The sequence below is a fragment of the Bos javanicus genome, chromosome 8, assembly GCF_032452875.1.
Source record: "Bos javanicus breed banteng chromosome 8, ARS-OSU_banteng_1.0, whole genome shotgun sequence".
Lineage (NCBI taxonomy): Eukaryota > Metazoa > Chordata > Mammalia > Artiodactyla > Bovidae > Bos > Bos javanicus.
The window spans coordinates 53,260,657-53,285,368 of NC_083875.1; the positions used below are offsets into that span (position 1 = coordinate 53,260,657).

Consider the following 24,712-nt stretch of genomic DNA (forward strand, 5'->3'; position numbering starts at 1 on the left):
AAACTCTTCAAGCCAGGAGGGAATGGCAAGACATACTTAAAATGATGAAAGAAAATAACCTACAGCCCAGATTATTGTACCCAGCAAGGATCTCATTCAAGTATGAAGGAGAAATCAAAAGCTTTTCAGACAAGCAAAAGCTGAGAGAATTCTGCACCACCAAACCAGCTCTCCAACAAATACTAAAGGATATTCTCTAGACAGGAAACACAAAAACGGTGTATAAACTCGAACCCAAAACAATAAAGTAAATGGCAACGGGAACATACTTATCAGTAATTACCTTAAATGTAAATGGGTTGAATGCCCCAACCAAAAGACAAAGACTGGCTGAATGGATACAAAAACAAGACCCCTACATATGTTGTCTACAAGAGACCCACCTCAAAACAGGGGACACATACAGACTGAAAGTGAAGGGCTGGAAAAAGATTTTCCATGCAAATAGGGACCAAAAGAAAGCAGGAGTAGCAATACTCATATCAGATAAAATAGACTTTAAAACAAAGGCTGTGAAAAGAGACAAAGAAGGTCACTACATAATGATCAAAGGATCAATCCAAGAAGAAGATATAACAATTATAAATATATATGCACCCAACACGGGAGCACCACAGTACGTAAGACAAATGCTAACAAGTATGAAAGGAGAAATTAACAATAACACAATAATAGTGGGAGACTTTAATACCCCACTTACACCTATGGATAGATCAACTAAACAGAAAATTAACAAGGAAACACAAACTTTAAACGATACAATAGACCAGTTAGACCTAATTGATATCTATAGGTCATTTCATCCCAAAACAATGAATTTCACCTTTTTCTCAAGCGCACATGGAACCTTCTCCAGGATAGATCACATGCTGGGCCATAAAGCTAGCCTTGGTAAATTCAAAAAAATAGAAATCATTCCAAGCATTTTTTCTGACCACAATGCAGTAAGATTACATCTCAATTACAGGAGAAAAACTATTAAAAATTCCAACATATGGAGGCTGAACAACACGCTGCTGAATAACCAACAAATCACAGAAGAAATCAAAAAAGAAATCAAAATTTGCATAGAAACGAATGAAAATGAAAACACAACAACCCAAAACCTGTGGGACACGGTAAAAGCAGTCCTAAGGGGAAAGTTCATAGCAATACAGGCACACCTCAAGAAACAAGAAAAAAGTCAAATAAATAACCTAACTCTACACCTAAAGCAACTAGAAAAGGAAGAAATGAAGAACCCCAGGGTTAGTAGAAGGAAAGAAATCTTAAAAATTAGAGCAGAAATAAATGCAAAAGAAACAAAAGAGACCATAGCAAAAATCAACAAAACCAAAAGCTGGTTCTTTGAAAGGATAAATAAAATTGACAAACCATTAGCCAGACTCATCAAGAAACAAAGGGAGAAAAATCAAATCAACAAAATTAGAAACGAAAATGGAGAGATCACAACAGACAACACAGAAATACAAAGGATCATAAGAGACTACTATCAACAATTATATGCCAATAAAATGGACAATGTGGAAGAAATGGACAAATTCTTAGAAAAGTACAACTTTCCAAAACTGGACCAGGAAGAAATAGAAAATCTTAACAGACCCATCACAAGCATGGAAATTGAAACTGTAATCAAAAATCTTCCAGCAAACAAAAGCCCTGGTCCAGACGGCTTCACAGCTGAATTCTACCAAAAATTTAGAGAAGAGCTGACACCTATCCTGCTCAAACTCTTCCAGAAAATTGCAGAGGAAGGTAAACTTCCAAACTCATTCTATGAGGCCACCATCACCCTAATACCAAAACCTGACAAAGATCCCACAAAAAAAGAAAACTACAGGCCAATATCACTGATGAACATAGATGCAAAAATCCTTAACAAAATTCTAGCAATCAGAATCCAACAACACATTAAAAAGATCATACACCATGATCAAGTGGGCTTTATCCCAGGGATGCAAGGATTCTTCAATATCCGCAAATCAATCAATGTAATACACCACATTAACAAATTGAAAAATAAAAACCATATGATTATCTCAATAGATGCAGAGAAAGCCTTTGACAAAATTCAACATCCATTTATGATAAAAACTCTCCAGAAAGCAGGAATAGAAGGAACATACCTCAACATAATAAAAGCTATATATGACAAACCCACAGCAAACATTATCCTCAATGGTGAAAAATTGAAAGCATTTCCTCTAAAATCAGGAACAAGACAAGGGTGCCCACTTTCACCATTACTATTCAACATAGTTTTGGAAGTTTTGGCCACAGCAATCAGAGCAGAAAAAGAAATAAAAGGAATCCAAATTGGAAAAGAAGAAGTAAAACTCTCACTATTTGCAGATGACATGATCCTCTACATAGAAAACCCTAAAGAATCCACCAGAAAATTACTAGAAATAATCAATGACTATAGTAAAGTTGCAGGATATAAAATCAACACACAGAAATCCCTTGCATTCCTATACACTAATAATGAGAAAACAGAAAGAGAAATTAAGGAAACAATTCCATTCACCATTGCAACGGAAAGAATAAAATACTTAGGAATATATCTACCTAAAGAAACTAAAGACCTATATATAGAAAACTATAAAACACTGGTGAAAGAAATCAAAGAGGACACTAATAGATGGAGAAATATACCATGTTCATGGATTGGAAGAATCAATATAGTGAAAATGAGTATACTACCCAAAGCAATTTATAGATTCAACGCAATCCCTATCAAGCTACCAACGGTATTCTTCAAAGAGCTAGAACAAATAATTTCACAATTTGTATGGAAATACAAAAAACCTCGAATAGCCAAAGCGATCTTGAGAAAGAAGAATGGAACTGGAGGAATCAACCTACCTGACTTCAGGCTCTACTACAAAGCCACAGTTATCAAGACAGTATGGTACTGGCACAAAGACAGAAATATTGATCAATGGAATAAAATAGAAAGCCCAGAGATAAATCCACGCACATATGGACACCTTATCTTCGACAAAGGAGGCAAGAATATACAATGGACTAAAGACAATCTCTTTAACAAGTGGTGCTGGGAAATCTGGTCAACCACTTGTAAAAGAATGAAACTGGACCACTTTCTAACACCATACACAAAAATAAACTCAAAATGGATTAAAGATCTAAACGTAAGACCAGAAACTATAAAACTCCTAGAGGAGAACATAGGCAAAACACTCTCCGACATACATCACAGCAGGATCCTCTATGACCTACCGCCCAGAATATTGGAAATAAAAGCAAAAATAAACAAATGGGACCTAATTAACCTTAAAAGCTTCTGCACATCAAAGGAAACTATTAGCAAGGTGAAAAGACAGCCTTCAGAATGGGAGAAAATAATAGCAAATGAAGCAACCGACAAACAACTAATCTCAAAAATATACAAGCAACTCCTACAGCTCAACTCCAGAAAAATAAACGACCCAATCAAAAAATGGGCCAAAGAACTAAATAGACATTTCTCCAACAAAGACATACAGATGGCTAACAAACACATGAAAAGATGCTCAACATCACTCATTATCAGAGAAATGCAAATCAAAACCACTATGAGGTACCATTTCACACCAGTCAGAATGGCTGCAATCCAAAAGTCTGCAAATAATAAATGCTGGAGAGGGTGTGGAGAAAAGGGAACCCTTTTACACTGTTGGTGGGAATGCAAACTAGTACAGCCACTATGGAGAACAGTGTGGAGATTCCTTAAAAAACTGGAAATAGAACTGCCTTATGATCCAGCAACCCCACTGCTGGGCATACACACTGAGGAAACCAGAAGGGAAAGAGACACGTGTACCCCAATGTTCATTGCAGCACTGTTTATAATAGCCAAGACATGGAAGCAACCTAGATGTCCATCAGCAGATGAATGGATAAAAAAGCTGTGGTACATATACACAATGGAGTATTACTCAGCCATTAAAAAGAATACATTTGAATCAGTTCTGATGAGGTGGATAAAACTGGAGCCTATTATACAGAGTGAAATAAGCCAGAAGGAAAAACATAAATACAGTATACTAACGCATATATATGGAATTTAGAAAGATGGTAACAATAACCCGGTGTACGAGACAGCAAAAGAGACACTGATGTATAGAACAGTCTTATGGACTCTGTGGGAGAGGGAGAGGGTGGGAAGATTTGGGAGAATGGCAATGAAACATGTAAAATATCATGTAGGAAACGAGTTGCCAGTCCAAAAAAAAAAAAAAATTAAAGACAGAGAAAATATTAAAAGCAACAAGGGAAAAGCAATAAATAAAATACAAGGGAATCCCCATAAGGTTATCAGCTGATCTTTCAGCAGAAACTGCAATCTAGAAGGAACTGGCAGGATTATTTGCAGTGGTATAAGGCAAAATCTACAACAAAGAATATACCCAGCAAGGCTTGTTCAGATTGAGTAGAGAAATCAGAAGTTTTATAGACAAGCAAAAGTTGAGAAAATTCACCACCACCAAACCCATGTTACAACAAATGCTAAAGGAACTTCTCCAGGCAGAAAAGAAAAAGCCAATACAAGAAACAAGAAAATTACAAATGGAAAAGCTCACTGGTAAAGGCAAACATGCAGTAAAGGTATGAAATAATCCATACACAAATAATATAACAAAACCAGCAATTGTAAGGAGAGTACAAATGCAGGATATTGGAAATGCATTTGAAATTAAGAGACTAGCAACTTAAACCAATCTTGTGTATGTATGTATATATATAGAGACTGCTATATCAAAACCTCATAGTAACTGCAAACCAAAAATCTACAATAGATTAACACACAAAAAAAGAAAAAGTAATCCAAATACAATACTAAAGATAGTAATCTAATCACAAGAGAACAAAAAAGGAAAGAAAACCTACAAAAACAAATCTAAAGCAATTAACAAGATGGCAATAAGAACATACATGTCAATAATAATTTTAAATGTAAATGGATTAAATGCTCCAACCCAAAGACATAGACTGGCTGAATGTATACAAAAGCAAAACATGTATAAATGTTGTCTACAACAGAGCTACTTCAGCTCTTGAGGACACAGACAGACTGAAAATGAGGGGATGGGAAAAGGTATTCTATGCAAATGAAAATCAAAAGAACGCTAGAGCGGCAATACTGATAGACAAAATAGACTGTTATGAGAGAAAGAAGGACAATACATAATGATCAAGGGATCAATCCAAGAAGAAGAGGTAACAGTTGTAACTATATATACACCAAATGCATGAGCAACTCAATATATAAGGCAAATGCCAACAGCCATAAAAGGAGAAATTGACATGTACACACTGCTATATTTAAAACAGACAACCAACGAAGACCTACTGTCTGGCACAGGGAACTCTACTCAATATTCTGTAGATATTCCCATGTACCCATATGGGAAAAGAATCTGAAAAAGAATATGTATAACTGAATCACTTTGCTATACACCTGAAATTAACACAACGTTGTAAATCAACTATACTCTAATAAAAATAAAAATTAAATTTAAAAACTTTAAATGTAGATGTCAGGCTCCAGAGTGTCAGGATAATTTCGAGATCATGACTGCTCAGTTTGTTTGATTTCTTTTTCTATTTCTAGAGAATTTCTAAGAATGTCTGTCTGTCTTTTTTTTTTTTTTTTAAGGAAAGACAGGTTTATAAACTACTTCAGAAGTCATCTTAAATGTCAATTCATCTCTTTGTGTCACTGCTGTCTGTCCTTGGAATGTTGTAGTAATGCATTTGCTTGAGTTTATTTAGCCAAAGGAATATTGAATGGTCAACTTACCATGTCCTGATCAGTGACCAAGTTGGGAATGGCTCTTTCTATAGAAATCACTGAAATTGACAAATGATGGATTTTGCATTTGTGGGCAGAGGATTTGTAGGAAGAGAAGAGGCAAAAGAAAGAGAAGGCAATGAAGAGATGTAGTGTGTAAGGAAGGAAAGAGAAAAAGATAGATTTTGTCATGAAAGTTTTCCTTTTAAATCAAGAGCCATGCCGTCACTGTCAGGCTTTGGAGCTATTCCAGACAGCAACTGCTGGCAAAGTGTAATAACGTGAATGAATAGGACCATTTGAATTTTGTTCTTTGCCAATGCCTCCAAGGAGGTCAGCTAACCCAGTTTCTGTGCTAAATATGCAGCTTACTCAAGTGAAGTTCCCCGTCAGTGAGTGCAGAGTTCAAGTGAAGTTTGGCTCTTTAGACCATGTATTTTATCAGACTCTCTTTTCAGTAACTGAGTTCAGAGTGTATGTGCTGAGGTGTGTGAGCTATCCCACCGTGGTGTCTCCTGGGACCCTCGTAAGCAACGATGCAAACCTTACCTGAGGCAGGACAGAGAGGCATGAAAGGGACGGAACACAAGTTTGCTGGCCAGCAAATGGAATGGAGAGAGAAGGAAAGATGCCACAGGCGCAACCAAAACATACACACACACACACCAGCCTGCAACTCTTCTCCTCAGCCTTTCCAGGGTCATTTGTCCAGCAACACTGCAGAGGGTTACCTGAGTCTCCTATAATGAAATGAGAAGTAAAAACACAAGACAGGACACTCCTCGTTACAACGCGTTGGCATGAGTGCCCTTGGCTATTTCATTGTGTTCCCTGCTTCAGGTTCCAACATGCCAGTTCTAGCCTCAAAGTGACCCCACACTGTGGGCTAATCCAAACCACCCAGACCTCTCCTTGCTTTTCTGTATAAGCAGATAGCGGGAATGTTACTCGTGGGCTCGCAGGAGGTGACACCGGCTTCGAGCTCACCCTTTTCTTACTGAGGAAGCAACCAAGGCCCAAGAGAGTCAAGTGATGACCACGGTCACAGTGTGAGTGGTGGTCAAGATAGATCTTGAACTCTGTTCTTCTACACTGTGTACAGGGACTCCGGCCACAGCTCATATGAAGTCACCAAAGCTGGAGGCTGAGTTATTTGTTCAAATACTGCTCTCACACACAGATGTTCCCAACTGGTGCAGACACTTGCAGGGCCTGGCTTTGCAGCAGACCTCAGCAGAGCTTTTAGTCACTCCCAGCTAGCTGTCCAGAGCACCAGACAGCTGGCACTTTCTTTCTGGCCTGAGTGAGAAAAATGTTCTCATAGCAAAGTGCCAGACACCAAAATGACATCTCTGTTCGCTCTGGGTGCTGCTTTTTAAATGCTCATCAGAAGCCAGGGTGACAAACCCAATAGACTGAGAACTAGGGAGTGTCATCATTAAGGTCTAAGAAAGTGATATGAGTTTCCAAGACAGCAAAGCTTTGGCAAATTCAGAAGTAACGTGTGAACTGTCTTTACCTACAGAGCAAAAGGCTGGTCAGGGTGGAGGAAGAGGTGGCATCTTGCTCATGATCTGCTGGGTGCAGCCAGAGGCACATCATGCAGGCCGGCGCCTAGAGGAGGCCGAGGCAGAGCCAGGCAGAGAGGGAAGGTGGCCTTCTCTCTCCAACAAACCAGACGGTCACACAGACAGATAAGGAGCTCACAACACGGAACAGAACGGAGAGGGGCAGTGCCAGTGGGAGGGGTGGCAGGGAGGAAGGGCACAGCAAACCAGGTTATCCCTGAGCTAGCAGGTGTCTTTGCAAAGAACATGATGGGCAGAAGCAGTCGCTTTTTTGGACTCCAGTGTGCTGACGATAATCACTCTATCCTGATTCAGGGAATAGAACCATGGGCTCCATCCACCCAACCTCACTGTGGTTGAGGGAGTAAGCAGGCCAGTCTGCTGAGCTAATGAGAACTTGGCCTTATAAAAGCACAGGAGCCATGAGCCTGCCTTCTTTACAACAAAGGGACTACTAACTTATGACCTGAATGGTAAAAATGTACAGGGCATATCACTGGGCGACTTCGGTTTACTTTGACAGACTTTTCTACGTTTCTTATACTTTTTACAATGTACACAGGCTAGTTTATATTAGCCTTTGTTTTTTTTTTTTTTTTTTTTCTAAAACGCAAACAAATCAAAAATACCTGACGGGTGGTGTAAAGGATCTTCTGGGAAAATCTAGGTAAATTCCGATTGTTGTTTTCATTAGAACAACAACAGGACTGACTCTATGGCCAGCTGCCTGTCATTTTCAGCAAGATTAAGCCTGTTCTCATTCCAAAGGCCTGTGGGAAAGATCTTTCTTAGAGGAGCTCTCACTGAGCCATGTTACCATTTCAGCTCAAATAGGGAAAAAGGAAGGTCGGGGCCAGGAACACCCATAGGCGTTTCCCTTCTCTGTCATGGGTGGGAGCCCTGGGTGGTCTTGATACTTACAAGGAGGGAGCAACGCATGGGGCAGAAAGTGGGAAATCTGTGGTGAAGGGGACTTGGAAGGAAAAAGCAAAACATCCTTCTGCTTGATAGGAAACCAAAGCTTGAGGTTTAATGCAGTGCCAAGACATTTATTCCCCTGTCCTTGTTAAGGAAGACAGAACAATTGCCTTGTCAGCTTACTTTTCCTAGAACAGTTAGGGTGGTGCCTTAGGGCTGCAAGAGAGTTGTGCATGCAGCAGCAAAAAAAAAAAAAAAAAAAAAGCCCCCAAAGCCACTTATATTTTCTGAAGTTGACAATGTTCAATGTGTCATTTGTGCTTATGTTATTTATTTTTTTGTGAACCCAAAATTCAGGCTCCTGTAGTTCCAAGACAGCAGTGAAAATATAAAACAGAGCTTTTTCTCTCCCTTGTCCCTCATGAAGCAGGTGGAGGCTGTGGCTAGAGCGAGCTACTGTCAGGCACAAAGGTAATGGAGTTTATAGAAAAGCAAACTTTAAGTGGGGTGGGGTGGGGAAGGGACCAGCCTGAGTCTCAAAAGATTTCCTAAAGCTTCTGAAGAGGATTCAAAAGATTGTTCTGGAATTAAAAGCACCTCTTACTGCAGGCCATGTCGAAAACAGACTTGAAAACAATTCAGTTAAAACCCTACAAGAAATCCATAGGAATTCCATACAGATGCTATTGAATTGACAACTGTGGCTTTCAAGAACTTTGCACAGATGACAGCTATCATATGTGGTGTGAAAGGCATCTTTCACCTTGGAAAGTTACTTTTGTATAGTAGGCTTTCCGGTGTTCACTGAATTGCATATGAATAATACACACAGCTCTACAGTGCCCTGAATGTTGACTGTCTAGTAGCATCAGCATTGATAGGGATGTCATGCTGCAGAGAACCCTAGTTTGGTTTTCTAATTAAAAAAAAAAAAAACAGAATATGGGCCCCCGGCTTCCCAGATTTGCAGAGCTCCACTACCTCCGTGAGAAATGACTCTCCTATAGGGCTCGATGACCTTCATGTCAATCCGCTGCTCCTGTTCTCCGATCACCACGGTCCTCCACAGCCGGTTGTCCTCCCGCTCCTCTTCTGCCGTATATTCTGGAATAGACTCTGACTCTTGGCCAGAATCTTTGTTGCCTGTGGAATCCTCTGTAAATGAAGCACAGAGCAAGGATGAATGGGTAGGACCTCCACAGGTGAGGCAGTTCAACAACTAGCTACCTCCCGGCAGGCTCAACCTGATGAACTCCTTGTTCTGTACAGCTTGGAGCGAGCTTGACACCATCCTGACTTCATCGAGGACACTCAGTGAGGTCTTCCTAATTGACAGACTGAATGACCAATCCATTGGTAAGGCTAAGCTGAGGGTGGGGACAGTAAAAGGGCTGGAGCTGTCTTGTGTCTGTAGTGGTCCAAGATGGGGATAGACTGCGTGCTAACTCCTCCCTTGATCATACGGGTTGTGGTCTGTGGTCTTTCTGATGGTGTGAAAAGCTATTATTCATCAGGCCTTATTTTCCTTGTGCCACATATATTGGTGTAACCTGAGTGCCCAGAGTGTTCTGGGGCCCCTCAGCTCGGTAGCTTGATGATACTGCCAGCCTAGACCTGCATTCTAAGACTCTAACAATGGGCTTGAACCTCCTCTATTGGGAGCACATCTGGAGATTAATTTGATATAACTTCTTATAAGTTTTTCAAAACATGCTACACAAAGATTTTACAGTAAGTAAGAAACAACCTTATAAACCAGAAGTGCTCCAAGCCCCCAAATTCACAGGACTCTTACTTGTGGGTGCCCAAGGTAATGAAAAAGCCCACTGAGCATTCTTGGGGAAAAATTTACTACTCACTCTTGTGCATCAAAAAAAAAAAAAAAAAAGGCAACTATATTTAGTTTTTTTAAATAATAAGCAATAATTGTTTCGCTTTTTACTTCAAGTACTAGTAGAATTTCACAATGGTTATTCTTTGTATGTTTATGTAATTTGGTAATAAAGGCTTATTTATAGTTTTCACAATAATTCTGTGAGGTGTTATCATTCTTAACTTTCCATTTCATAAGAAATTGCCTTTGATTTACACCACACTTGCATTCTTTTAATGGCACTTTGATAACAGTAACAGCAATATTTATTAAGCATCTACCAAATTAGCAGGCAGAGAAGATGTAGTGGAAGATGTGATACCAATGCAAAAACTCTGAAGTAATTACCTCAGATCACAGAATCAGGAAGGAAATATAATCAAACCCTTACCTTTTCTACTCTTCTAAGCTATCATACTGCACCCTGAATGTGTAATTGTCTCGGTCTCATTTATTTTACTATAATGCAGTGAGTTCCTTGGGCTAAGGAATCATGCCAATTTCATCTTTAATATCTGCCTCCACCAACCCACTTCACACTTAGCTTGGAAACCTGCACAGAGTTTTCAGTAGAATTTGGGAAGGTGAGTGAGTAAATAAAGCTTGGACAAGTTCCTGGAAATATAGGTAATCTGTAAGGGAGCCACAACAGGACAATTATGTTCCAGAAGATGTCACAAGACAGATTCAAACATGTCTAATTACCTGTGACTTAGAATAGCAAAGTGAAGCCCAGTTGGGAAGCAGTCCTAGCCGCTTCTGCCAACACCAGTAGCTACCACCGCCTACAGAGCCTGGCCTCACTCTGCCTTTCTCTGTATTCCCACCAGCGCTCACTGCTTACTCAGGACAGGAAACTAGCAACCTTGGCTTCAGATTAAGCACTGTGTCACTTGTCCAAATCCATCCATCTGCTCTGGACTCCCTATCTGAGATCCCTTCCAGCTCTCCCCCTCCCACTTGAGTTAGGGCCCTTGGATGCCCCTCACAGCTCCCCTTCCCAGGACCCTGTTTTCCCACTTGTCTCTGTTCTCTCAGACCTCTGGGCTCAGATGTGGGTTTGTCTTCTGAGGTTCCAGTATACACCTGCTCTTATCTACATTGTAGGCATCATCGCCAACACCCTTTTACCCTGTTTGGGACCTCCTTTCCCTACCTCTTTTGATTGATGTAAATTAAATAAAGAAATAGCTAGGAGTACAGTACACTCTCCTAAGGTGTTGAATTCTAAAAGTCAACAATATAAGCTAGTAGGAAGTAAAGGTAAGTTGTTCTACTCCCTTGAATTAACAGTATCTTCCTGATCTTAATAATTCTTTTTCTACAACTATAAATTACCATCTTTCCCCCTGCCATCATTTTCTCACTATTTGCAAAAGTTTCAGGTCTCATTTAAATCTCTGTCCCTAGGCCCTCCAAATTTAATGTTCAGTCTCATGCTCTCATCACTAAGAAATGCTTGATTTTCTTTGTCTTCTTTTCTGAATAACAAGCTTTTCTCCCTTGCTGCTTGCTGTTGAAGTCAATTAGCACTGGTACACAAGGGAGAAGTCAACTTGAACATTCCCTTTTGTCTTTGATGAGATGATTTAGTACACAGGCTCTGAATACCCTGTGCTGAAAGATCACAGTGAGAACTCTACCGTCGATGATCATATGAACCATTGGAAGATGAGGTCAGCTGTGGCCTCCAGTAGGGACATAGATCTGTAAAGGGGACTTGGTCTCTATGCTGTGCCCTTGCACTGACAATGGGAATAATCTGAAAATGCCTTCAAAGACATTCATTATGTTTGAACTTCTAATTTTTTTAAGCCAAAGAGCCCCCCCTCCCCAAATGTATTCTCTTTAGAAATCACTCCCAGGAAGAAAATGAGTTTAGATATTATTATTCATGACATATTTGATCACTAACATAGCCATAGTTATTAATATATAAATCTTGAACATACTATGTATTAATCTAGACTGTTGACCTAGAGAATAGGTTGAATGTTACTCATTTAATTTGTAGGAGTGCTTCCTAAATGACACTTCATCATTCCAGACATGTTTAATATTATGCTAAATACTCAAGTAGATTTATTAACTAGTTTTTAATTTTCATTCTTAATATACCTTTCATCTCTCCCTTTTATTGCTACTTAGTATCCAATGTGTATTCAGGTTTTGTTGAGTTAGAAGCTTATATAATTTTAGGGGGAGGGAGCTTTTTAAGAAAAATAATCTTTTTTTTTTTCCAAATTGTTCAAAAGCATATGAACATATCTCTACAGACTTTTCCTGACAGAATGAAGCTTCATCTTCTGTCAGTATCACAAACTGAGAAAATACTTTTTTCCTGTCGAAGTATGTTTCAGTCCAGTTGGAAAGGGCAGAGCTAGGATTCAAATGGGCTTTCTCCAGTCTCCTTGCTATTGCTGGAGTTGTGAAAGTGAAGTTGCTCAGTCGTGTCCAACTCTTAGCGACCCCATGGACCACAGCCTACCAGGCTCCTCCGTCCATGGGATTTTCCAGGCAAGAGTACTGGAGTGGGGTGCCATTGCCTTCTCCGGCTAGAGTCCTAAGCACATCTTTTTCCCAGGTGACAAGAGTAACTTTCTGATGGTCTTCCCACTTTCATCTTTTCATACTCCACCCCCTGCCCCCCACTCCATTTGAACTTTTGGTTAGAAGAAAGACATCCTATACACAATTAAGAAAGTCTTTAAAGTTCTTTAGAACAGGTATGTAGTTAATTGGAATGTGAAAACTCAGCACACAAAAATATAAGGAAAAATCGTCTTTTCAGACCACATCACCATTATCATGTAAGGCTGCTTGTGGGTAAAACAGAATAAGCTCCACACTTGACTGGTTTATAAGCAGAGTTAAAACAGGGAGTTGATTTCATAAGCTGGTTGCCTACAGGCTGTGAAAATAATGACCACAGAAATGGAAGTTATATGAAGTGACTACCTGATTATCTGGAAAAAATGTGAGGCTACCTTATTCACATAGGAAACTGTCCGTCATTAGGGGTTAGTTTTAGAAAAGATAAACGAGGTCACTAAACACTGCTAGGAGCCTAGGAAGAAAACATACATGAGCACATGAATGTTTCTTACAGCATTCTTACCAGAAATATTCTGGCTAAAATTCTTTATCATTTTTTCCATTTCCCTTACAAAATGCCTTTGCTAAGATCTGAATTATGGTAAAAATAATTCTGTGGTCAGTTTGAAAACAGAAATAGGTCATCATAATTTTTGATGACCTTTGGATATTTTTAAGTTTATAGAATTAGTTAAATAAAGTATCTTTAAAAAATCTGAGCTCCCTTAGTAAAAAAAAAAAAAAGACTAATCTGTTAAATCCTTCACTATCTACATATTTCTGATATCTTTGGCATTTATACATATCAAAGGACATCAAGCCTCCATTATATCATCCTTTGAATGGTATTTTCCAACAGTTCGGACACAATTATTAAAGAACGTTGCTTGGAAGGGATGACCAACTTAACATCTTTTGATAATGAGCTTCGGAATTTTTTCCATAAGCAAAATCACACCGTGGACAAATAATCTGGCATCAATGCTTGGTCATGAGCTACTGACTAAAACAGGCAAATGGTGTGAACATCCTTCAAGCACTTGGGAAACTAAGGGCCCTCAAGTCACCCCAAAATGGAGGGATTAAAAGAGCATGTAAATGTGAAGGTGGGTCATTAGGCTTGACTTCAGGTATGCTATCCTAACGCAGAAAGAGACCCTCCCGTTCACTGTCAGTGTATTTGTAGAAAAGGAGCATGGCCCAGGAGTTGTAGACAACAACTCAGGTTTTGTGCTGGCTCTGACATTTACTAGCTATGTGACTTTAGGTGGATCACTAAACCTCTGGGGGTAACATAATACCTGTTCACAGAGTTGACATGAGGATTAATACAGTTAATATTTATAAAGCAGCTAGCACAGATCCTTGATACACAGCAAGCACTACGAAGTGTTCATTAAATAAAATTAATTACTGACCAAACACTTTTTAAACCCTGTGACTTAAAAACTCCAGTTTTGTTTAGAATGTATATGCCTAGTTAGAACACTCACATAAGAAACAAAAACAACAAAACTGTGCAGCTTTCAAGCATTACTTTCATACTTTGAGACTCTAATATACATTACTCTTTTATAGAAAGTTATCTATGTCTGCATTATAAAATATAGCTATTCAGATATACTTAGTGTTTTCAACATTTAATGCTGTTGTTTACTTAAAATGGTGACTGAACATACTCCTTTCATGTGAAAATCAAGGTGGACTTTAAAATTCAACTTACACTAAAATTCTCTTAAGACCTAAAAGCAGGGTTGTGGCTGTTAAACTGGTTCTTTCAACATAACTATGTCAACTAAATAAAAAGAACTATGTCAGCAAGTGGCAGCTCTAATTACCAGTTCGCTCAGCCACCACCACTTGGCTTGACAGTTTTACTATTTATAAAAATAAAAGGTTCAGATGTGGGGTGACACGGTTCTCCAGGGCAACAGAGAAGTACAGGGGGAGGAGAGGGTGGGACCTGCAGGGTCATGCCACAGCTGTCTTCTCTGAGATTTTAAGTCAATGCATGATTTTTACACTTGAAGGTTTATTAGCACGAAAGGGACTGGGACAGCTGGGAGCAGCTGGAAAGGATGGCGTGGCTGAGGAAGAGTGTCTGAGATGGCAGAAAAGAATATGAAGTCAAGACCTTTCACCTCCTATTCGTGTATTTCAACTCACAGGGACAGATATCCTGATAACTATATGAATCTAAGAACATGATAAAATGCAATATCAAATCTCTACTTAAACATAATAAACTATAATACAAGTAGTTTAGCTACATCCTGTTCTCTTAGCTTGAGGAAATAAAGCTTTCCACACTGTGAAAGCAGGGTCTGAGTCTAGGGCTGGTTGTGGCTGTAGCCCTGGCTGCTCAATGACCATTGGTTGAGTTAATTAAGTAATTTGATGTTACTCTCCTAATTTCCTAGTTACGTTTTTCTATGAAGGAAACTGCTGGAATCAGTATGGCTCTAAAAGTCAGGGCATCTGTTCAATTGTGGTATTTCTCTTTTTACTAATTTTCACAATATATCAAAGCAGTAGATATAGATATAGATATAGTAGATTCTCTTACTTTCAAATTCAAACTTATAAAGTCAAAGAATGCCACCCTGTAAAGCTGAAACTACATGATGCCATTTTTTAAAGCAAATACTGTGTATATATTTCTTAACAAAAGCAATTTCATTGAGCAAGAGAAAGAACTGGTAATCATATAATATGATATAATATATTAAATCATATAATAAGACTGGTAATCATATCAGGAATGTCCAGGTTTGATAAGCAAGTTTTTAATCTTCTGACTTTTTATTCTCCCTCCACCACACCTTACCCCATCCCTCCTTCCTTCCTACTTTATTGCTGATATAGCACCAAGCATAAGAAAGTCTCTGGCCTTATGGAGCAGACATTCTAATGGGAAGAGAAAGATAAGTGAGATGCAAACAGTTAAATTATATGATTTCAATTAGTGTGACACATGGAAAATAAAATTAATACTGAGGGAGAGTGTGACTAGATGGTGGGGGTGGCGTGGATACCTTTGATTACAGAGGTCAAGGAAGGCCTCTCTGAGGAGGTCACATCTGATAAAGATCCGAATAAAAACAAGGAACCACCCATGTAGAATGTGTGGGAAAGAACATTCCAGACCATGAGAGGTTGTACAGAGAAATTGGTAAGCTCTAATTTTTCCACTTCAAGTTTTATCTTCCAGATTAAATTCTCTTTCTCTGCAAACCCAGTCCCAATTTTCTTATGACACAGCATGTAACAGTTTACTTCCAATCTCAGCCAAACACAAGGCCTGGCATAGCGTAGGGGTTTGACAAAGGCGTGATGGTTGTGTATGACCTCTGTGAACCATACCTGTTCTGTCCAGATCTAAACCATCAATCATGACCACTTATGACCTGAGATACAAACAGAAGCTTCTAGACAGCACAAGAAAGCAGCCAGCAGCAACACAATGGGAGGTTTGTTCCTAATGCCACTTAGATGCCATTAGATATGATTAGATAATCTTTCACTTAACTTCCGCCTGCCAACTTGGCAACTTACCATGGCCAGTGTACTCAAAAGAATCTGCTTCATCGGGAGTCTCAAGTTCATCCACATTGATATCAATCTCATCTGGACTGTCCAAGTTATCATCAGAGAGAACAGACCCTTCACTTTGATCCAGAGACAGATTGATATTTGGGGCTGTGAGTTTGATTTTCCGAGGATGAGTGCTATCAAGATCCAGAGAATTAGGCGGTTCTAAAGAAGATCAAGAGCAGCAGTAAGTGTTAGACCATCATACACAGGACTGCCAACAGTGGGTGTGGCCCCAGTGGAAAACAATTTGAAGGCCCTTTCAGTGAAGGCTCCACCTGCTAAAAGTCCTTACTTAGGGTCTGGACCCCTTCGTGACCAGTAGGCCTCAGTACTGGCTTGCTCCAGCCACATCAGTTCTGGTCATGCAGAAATAGGAAGTGGGAGTCAGTGCTAAATGGGCAGAGATCTAGTCTTTAGAACTGCCCTGTTCGGGTTTGAAAACCTGACACTGACAATATTGGATTACATTTTTTATGATGCATATTAAGAGATACAATTAAGCTTTACACATAACTTATCATAATGATTCAAGTAGACTTTATTCCTGTGAGAGGATATGAACTTTATCTGTTATGTTTACAGATACTCCCCACATACATCTCTTTAGTTCTTGACAACTCTGTTATGAACTTTCCTTGGCTGGCATTCTTTGTTTTTTCAAAAAAACTGAGGTATCCTCCCAGATTACATTCCTTGGTCAAGCAGTCATTACTTCTTATAACAATACTGCCTGAAACTGGTTCTTGTACCATAGTGATAGTCTCCTCATGTAAGGCTCATGGAATTAGCTCCCTGTAATATGCATCTTGTTGCTCAAGTGCCTTTCACTTATCAGAAGCAGAGCTGGAGAAGTAATCTTTAACCAAGTTGATCCCAGCTAAACAATGGTACAGAGACACAGTAACAGTAAACATTTCAGGATTCCCTGTAACAAAAGGTTTGAAGGCCATGTAGTATACCGATCAATTCTGCAGTTCTAACTCTGGTCTTGTCCCAAGGAAGCTAACACTGTTTCTTTGTCATTAAGATTTTTTTTCTGTATAGAACAACACCCAAACTGTGTTGCATGTACTATCTTTATGTATTACTTGGGAAAAAAGTTTCTATTGACCAGTAAGTTTGTAAAACATTGAGGGGCTTCCCTGGTGGCTCAGATGGTAAAGAATATGCCTGCAATGCAGGAGACAGCATTTGATCCCGAGGTCGGGAAGATCCCCTGGGGAAGGAAATGGCAACCCACTCCAGTATTCTTGCCTAAAGAATCCTATGGAGAGAGGAGCCTGACAAGCTACAGTCCATGGAATCAGAAAAAGTCGGACATGACTGACTGATTAACACACTTGTTGACTAGTAAGTTTGTAAAACATTGGGATTCCACAGGGATTCTCAGAGGTGTGCTGTCCAAAAAAAATTTTTTATGATGATAGAAATGTTATATATGTGGCTTCTAGGCACTTGAAATGAAGTCAGTGCAATTGACAAACTGTACGTTTCAAGTTGATTTTAAATTTTAATTAACTTTAATAGCCACAAGTGGCTAACAGCTACCCTACAGGATAATGAAAGCTTTAGCACCTTTATTACTCAAAAGTGAATTGTGGGATTGAGATTAACATGTACACACTACTATATATAAAACAGGTAATTAACAAAGATCTACTATATAGCACAGGGAATTCTATTCAATATTCTGAATAACTTACGTGGGAAAAGAATCCGAAAAAGAATGGATTATGTTTATGCATAACAATCACTTTGCTATATACCTGAAACTAACACAACATTGTAAATCAACTACACTCTAATATAAAATAAAAATTAAATTTAAAAGGCAAATTGTGGGAATTCCTTGATGGTCCAGTGGTTAGGGCTCTGCACCTCCACCGAAGGAGACCAGGATTTGATCCCTGGTAAGGGAACTAAGATCCCACAAGCCACACAGCATGGCCAAAATTTAAAAAAAGAGAAAAGAGAGAGAACTGTGAATCTGAAGAGTGGAGTAGAGTGGAGCAGTGGCTACCATGCTTACTCTGCCATAGAACACTTAAGAATAGTTATGTCACGTGATTAGTACTTTGAAGAATATACTTTAAATACTTGGACAGAAAAAGTTGACTCCCTTCTTTTTCAAATCTAGGCTCGACTAATAATCTCAAGAGTTCAGGATCTAGGTAAGATCCTATAGCTGGTATAGTGCAAAGGAGAGAGCCTAGTACAAAGTGGGAGTCATACAGGTTGCAACTAAAAACTTTAAATTCCATTTTGTGTACGCCTTGGGTCATAACTTAGAGTGTAGTTTAGGGTTTTTCTTTTTTTTAATAATCAGGATACTAAGCATTCTTAATATTAAATCACTAATTTTATTATTTAATTAATTAATTTATTTTAACTGGAGGCTAATTACTTTACAATATTGTAGTGGTTTTTGCCATACATTGACACGAATCAACCATGGGTGTACATGTGTTCCCCATCCTAAACCCCCCTCCCACTTCCCTCCCCATCCCATCTCTCAGGATCATCCCGCTGCACCAGCTCTGAGCACCCTCTCTCATGCATCAAACCTGGACTGGAGATCTATTTCACATATGATAATATACATGTTTCAATGCTATTCTCTCAAGTCATCCCACCCTGGCCTTCTCCCAGAGTCCAAAAGACTGTTCTATACATCTGTGTCTCTTTTGCTGTCTTGCATACAGGGTCATCGTTACCATGTTTCTAAATTCCATTATACATGTGTTGCTGCTGGTAAGTCGCTTCAGTCTTGTCTGACTCTGTGCAACCCCATGGACTGCAGCCTACCAGGCTTCTCCATCCATGGGATTCTCCAGGCAAGAACACTGGAGTGGGTTGCCATTTCCTTCTCCAATGCATGAAAGTGGAAAGTGAAAGTGAAGTTTCTCAGTCATGTCTGACTCTTAGCGACCCCATGGACTGCAGCCTACCAGGCTCCTCCATCCATGGGATTTTCTGGGCAATAGTACTGGAGTGGGGTGCCATTGCCTTCTCCCAATCAGTTCTAATGAGGTGGATGAAACTGGAGCCTATTATACAGAGTGAAGTAAGCCAGAAAGAAAAACACCAATACAGTATACAGTATACATGCGTTAGTATACTGTATTGGTGTTTTTCTTTCTGGCTTACTTCACTCTGTATAATAGGCTCCAGTTTCATCCACCTCATTAGAACTGATTCAAATGTATTCTTTTTAATGGCTGAGTAATACTCCATTGTGTATATGTACCACAGCTTTCTTTATCCATTCATCTGCTGATGGACATCTAGGTTGCTTCCATGTCCTGGCTATTGTAAACAGTGCTGCGATGAACATTGGGGTACACGTGTCTCTTTCAATTCTGGTTTCCTTGGTGTGTATGCCCAGCAGTGGGATTGCTGGGTCGTATGGCAGTTCTGTTTCCAGTTTTTTAAGGAATCTCCACACTGTTCTCCATAGTGGCTGTACTAGTTTGCATTCCCACCAACAGTGTAAGAAGGTTCCCTTTTCTCCACACCCTCTCCAGTATTTATTGTTTGTAGACTTTTGGATAGCAGCCATTCTGACCAGCGTGAGATGGTACCTCGTGATTTTGATTTGCATTTCTCTGTAAATCACTAGTTTTAAATATTTTCACACTTAAGTATAAATTTGGTGAACTTAGATGTTGGTTAGAATTTGGTATTATGATAAAAAGCAACCATTATCACAGGAACTGAAAACATTTTGGCAGATCTAGGCACGGCTTGGGAGACAAAGGGTAGCCTGCGTTTGTTGGTTATTCAAGTCGACTCTGTAATTAACTACATCAAGCCTAACACCTTCCTCACTCTCTTCACCTCTATCACTGAAATCACAAGTTGGATGCACAGGAAATGGTTCTCTCACTGAATAATGAACACGTTTGGATATAGAACACCGCTGAAAGAAATGAACGAACACTCTCTCACCTGGCCTCATGTCTGCAGCAGTGGGACTCAGCATCCCCTCCTCAGAGTGGATGTCCATTCCCACATCCTCTGACAGCAGTCTGGAAAAAAGAAAAAAAGCAAATGGTGTAAAACACTGCATGGGATTTCATTTTCTTTGAAAAGGAAACCCCAAGATTCCAGGATAGTATTTTCAATAAACCTAGTACACGTACTGAATTCACTGGAAGTGGCCCCAACTTAGAAAACAGACTTTCTGCAGTTACTGTGAATGAGAACCACAGACACAGCTTTTACTCTGTGCACATAGACAGTCACTTCTGTCAGCTCACACAAGTAAACACACCTCGAGAAATTCAAAAACAGGAAAAGTAAATAATTAATAAAATATATTTAAGGAGACATGTAACTTTGTTTCTTTCCAACAAGAGATGTAATACATGCTCTGGAGTAAGGACAGAGCTGACTTTGTATGTATCTCTTCCTCTGTGTAAATTTGAGCATACTACCTAAACTATGGGTACAGGAAAGCATACTCTGCTGGTCTCTCTCTGTAAAATAGGGATATACCACCTACCTCACTGAGCTGTTGAAAGATTAAGCAATGAATGTAAAGTGCTTGGCATCCCTGAGGAGGTACCAACTATTAATATTTTCTTTCCTTTGAATATTTAAAAATTCATTGTGAATTACACATTGATGAAGATGGTTTTGGTCATGAGTTACTATCTTTTCTAATCAGTTTTGAACCTGGGACTGTTTATATTAGCCCACTTGGTAAGACTAGTGGAAGGGAACAGACAAATACTGAGGAAACTGTGGCAAATTCACGTGCTTTTGTAGGAAGCTAACCACTGTTCTGTGGTGGTGGAGAAGACTCTTGAGAGTCCCTTGGACAGCTAGGAGTGCCAACCAGTTCATCCTAAAGGAAATCAGTCCTGAATATTCATTGGAAGGACTGATGCTGAAGTTGAAACTCCAATACTTTGGCCACCTGATGCAAAGAACTGACTCATTTGAAAAGACCCTGATGCTTGGAAAGATGGAAGGCAGGAGGAAAAGGAGACAACAGAGGATGAGATGGTTGGATGGCATCACCAACTCGATGGACATGAGTTTGAGTAAACTCTGGGAGTTGGTGATAGAGGCCTGGCATGCTGCAGTCCATGGGGTTGCAAAGAGTCAGACATGACTGAGCAACTGAACTGAATTGAACCACTGTTCACAATAAATTCCCCTTGACTTATTTTTATCTCCTGACCTTCATTCAGTACATCCCCATTTGTCACAATTATATATTTTTATTCTTGGGCGCTTTCATGTAATTTCTCTCATCTAGGGTAAATACCTCTGATGTAGGCACCCTTCTAAATTTAAACATTATAAACCTTTGTGTTAAAGTCCTAAATTTAATCCCTCCCTCTCCCCCTCCCTCTCTTATTGCGACTCCTCTCCACCTCAATCCAGGTCTACCAAACATTTGAAGTTTGCTTACCTGGATGATCAATATTTTCAGGATCCAAGTTAAACCCCTTACTGTCAATAAAGCCTATGATGTAAACAGAATCCTATGTCCCTAGTGATAACAACTTGCTTCACTTATTCAATAAATATGTACTGTGTGTCTACTCTGTGCTAAGGATACAGAAGACTGAAATAGACCAGTCTCATTCTTGTCGTGAAAATGGGATGATGGAGTTAAAATAATAATGACTGTTACCAAAAACTCAGAGCTGCTCCTGAGAGAAGTAAATGCCTTCATCCTTACCTGTCAACCCTACACACCTCTTCAAAAACATACGGAGTTTCTTTCTCCATACACTTGCTATGGCTTCTGCTGTGTATGTTCTCTGAAATGAGTCCTGCAGCTTAGTCGAAAAGAGTGAGGGGTCAGCATGTGAGCCAAAGACAATAATGTAATGGCAGGAATAAGATAACTCCTGCCAGAGACACACTGCATTGGGAGGCAGCAAACTGAACTGTCCAGCAGTGGAGGTGGGAGTGGTGGGCAAAGAGAAGGCCTTCCAGGGGCCCCAGTTTTGAAAGACTTGGAACCCAGAGGGATAGTTGTCTGGGTTTCCTATACTGCTGCAGTTTTTCAGATCTCCCTGCAATGATGCCTTGTCATCTGTCTGTGTTCTCCTTGACATCAACCCTGTAGTACCTGTGACACAGCGAAATGCTGCTGAGAGGAGTTACATTCAAATCCTAGCTCCATCCCTTACTGTGTCATATGGCAAATTATCTAATCTTTCTGTCTCCATTCCCTCACCAATAAAAAAAGACTGTGCAATGCCTAAAAATAATATCGAAAGAAAAAAATGCTGTCTCCTTTATTGAAGTTCCTTTTGCTGTCTATTGTAACTGCTTTCTCCATTAGCCTTGAAGCTTCATGAGGACAGAAACCATGTCTGTCTTCTTCACTATTACATCTCCAGCACCTGGTATAAACACTCGATAAATATGTGTTGGATTGAATTACTGAACTTGAACTTCCCTAAATGCACACATACATGATTTTCCCTAGTTGCCTATAAGTCAACCTTAAAAAAAAAAAAAGGCATCATATCTACTTGCTTCAGAGAGCACATAAGGGTGCTGGCCATAGGCCCAATACGAAGTTTAAAAACAGATAGTATCCATCTTAAATTTTTGCAGGTTTTGTTGATGTTTCTAAGCTATGGGCAACATCATGGAGTAATTCAAAGAGTCCTAGATATGAGGGTCTAGTTATGGGTTATAGTTCTACTGTTAGTACTGACAAGCTGATTAACCTTGAGAAAATTAATTATCTTTGTGATTTTAAAGGAAGATAATAAATACCCAACATTACAGGGACTGTGGAGAATAAACAGAATAAGGAAGTGCTCTGAAAATTATAAAGCACTGACTAAGTAAGTTTAAGGTATTATGTCCCCTCACTTTAAACATAATGCAGGATCAGTAATTTAACTGAAGTGTGTGTCGTGGTTAGACAAAACATAATTAAGTTTCCTAAAATTTGAGTATTAGCCCAGGTAAGGGTAAGTTTCAGCGCTAAACAGATCTCCGTAGAGACTGTAAGTGCCCCGGATGCACTGAAGTTAGTAAATAGAGCCTTTGTCTCTCAATGTCTTTTTGCAACACAGAGCAGAGACCCTGTTAAGGAGGTGCTAGAAAAGCAAAAGTGACATACCTGAGGGAAGAGAAGAACTGAAGCTGTGATCGGGCAGTGATCAGAAGCCAGGGACCCACAAACCCACAGATATTACAGAAGGCCATGCGGACTTTTTTAGGAAACTCCAGGAAAGAGAGAAGGAACACTGAACCAGAATAGACCAGAGGCAAACCTGGGAGAAACCCAAGTTGCAGCCATCGTCAATACTACCACATTCATACATTAGGCCGATAAATATTTGTAGAAATAAAGCAGCCAAACAGAATAATTGGCAAGGAAATAGCATGGAGTTTTACATCAGTAATGGACGCCTCTCAGGACCGGTTGGGTAACTAATCAATCCATCGTGAAGGTAAGTATTTTACCATATCCATCGGTAGTCACTACTTAATTTGGGGTTTTCTGTATACAGCACGGAGGTACCAAACAGGTTGGGGGGAGTTGTAAACACAAGACTGACTCTACTGTGGCCATCCTCTCCAAAAGATGCTTAGCTCCACATCTCCATCTAGAGGATGGATCTGGAATTGTTTGTTTGCTGGGCAGTTTTATAAACATCACTGATCTTCACCAAACGGTTCTGGCTCTCCACTTTTTGCACACGTGGTACAAGTGTACCTCCCTGTCCTCCTCTGAAATTAAGGTGGGCATGCGACTTGCTTTGACAAATGAAATGGTGGCTGAAGTGGCAGGTTTCACTTCTGGGAAGAAGAATTAGGAGAAAGCATGGGTGCCACGTGTTGTTCCCCACCCTGGTGCCTATGGAGGAGCTCAGCCCGACGGCTACGGGGAGCAGCTGCTAAGTCACTTCAGTCGTGTCCGACTCTGTGCGACCCCATAGACGGCAGCCCACCAGGCTCCCCCGTCCCTGGGATTCTCCAGGCAGGAACACTGGAGTGGGTTGCCATTTCCTTCTCTAATGCATGAAAGTGAAAAGTGAAAGTGAAGTCGCTCAGTCGTGTCCGACCCTCAGCGACCCCATGGACTGCAGCCTTCCAGGCTCCTCCATCCATGGGATTTTCCAGGCAAGAGTACTGGACTGGGGTGCCATTGCCTTCTAAACAAAGCTCACTGGATATATGAGCAAGAAAGAATTTTTTGTTTTGTCTTACCCAGAGATATTGGGTTTCTTTGTTCAAACATGCTAATCCAACCCATTCTGAGTAGTACTACTGTATATTCCGATCTTTATTGCTTGTTTTGAAGGGAGTATCTGACTCACACTATGCGCTGATTTCCTACACTCTCAGCCCAGGCTCAGGCTGATGTACACATCTTCCTGTCTA

The 24,712-nt window shown here is 39.9% G+C and overlaps 1 protein-coding gene across 6 annotated transcripts in view; it reads right to left on the reverse strand.

The window, feature by feature from the left end:
- Positions 1–24,712, reverse strand: part of PRUNE2 (prune homolog 2 with BCH domain) — a 294,221-nt gene that overhangs the window by 26,456 nt on the left and 243,053 nt on the right. For 5 of the 6 annotated variants that reach the window (XM_061425575.1, XM_061425573.1, XM_061425570.1 and 2 more), the window contains exons 10-12: positions 20,291–20,370; positions 16,304–16,504; positions 9,262–9,435 (exon numbers count right to left, since the gene is read on the reverse strand). In XM_061425575.1, coding sequence (XP_061281559.1) covers positions 9,262–9,435; positions 16,304–16,504; positions 20,291–20,370 — 455 coding nt within the window. Of the gene's footprint in view, positions 1–4,243; positions 6,535–9,261; positions 9,436–16,303; positions 16,505–20,290; positions 20,371–24,712 lie in introns of those variants that run through there. The other variant, XM_061425576.1, reaches the window with a different exon arrangement.